The 236-nt window shown below is 53.8% G+C and overlaps 1 protein-coding gene across 1 annotated transcript in view; it reads right to left on the bottom strand.

The window, feature by feature from the left end:
- LOC119582359 (nesprin-1-like) overlaps positions 1 to 236 on the bottom strand; it is a gene marked incomplete at its 3' end in the record, with an annotated part of 145,991 nt that overhangs the window by 43,120 nt on the left and 102,635 nt on the right. Inside the window, 1 exon segment of the mRNA XM_037930574.1 lies at positions 50 to 175. Within this exon segment, the coding sequence (XP_037786502.1) occupies positions 50 to 175 (126 nt within the window).

Genomic DNA, 236 nt, shown 5'->3' with positions numbered 1-236 from the left:
GCGCGCGCGCGCGCGCATGCACAACAGAACCACCACCAACAACCCTCACCTCGTGTTTACGTCTAATGTTTTCTACATTCTCGCCCTTGTTGTAGGAGTTCTGTTCGCCCGCCAACTCCTTCTCGATGTCCCGCACGTACATCTGGAACGTGTTTTCGTCCAGGCGGAATTCCAGCTGCGGACGCGATGGAGAGGAAGTGAGAGAAGAAGGGATTATTGAAGAACTGTTGTGGATG

Source organism: Penaeus monodon, chromosome 15, assembly GCF_015228065.2.
Source record: "Penaeus monodon isolate SGIC_2016 chromosome 15, NSTDA_Pmon_1, whole genome shotgun sequence".
Taxonomy (NCBI): Eukaryota; Metazoa; Arthropoda; class Malacostraca; order Decapoda; family Penaeidae; genus Penaeus; species Penaeus monodon.
This window is presented reverse-complemented; position numbering and strand designations above follow the sequence as displayed.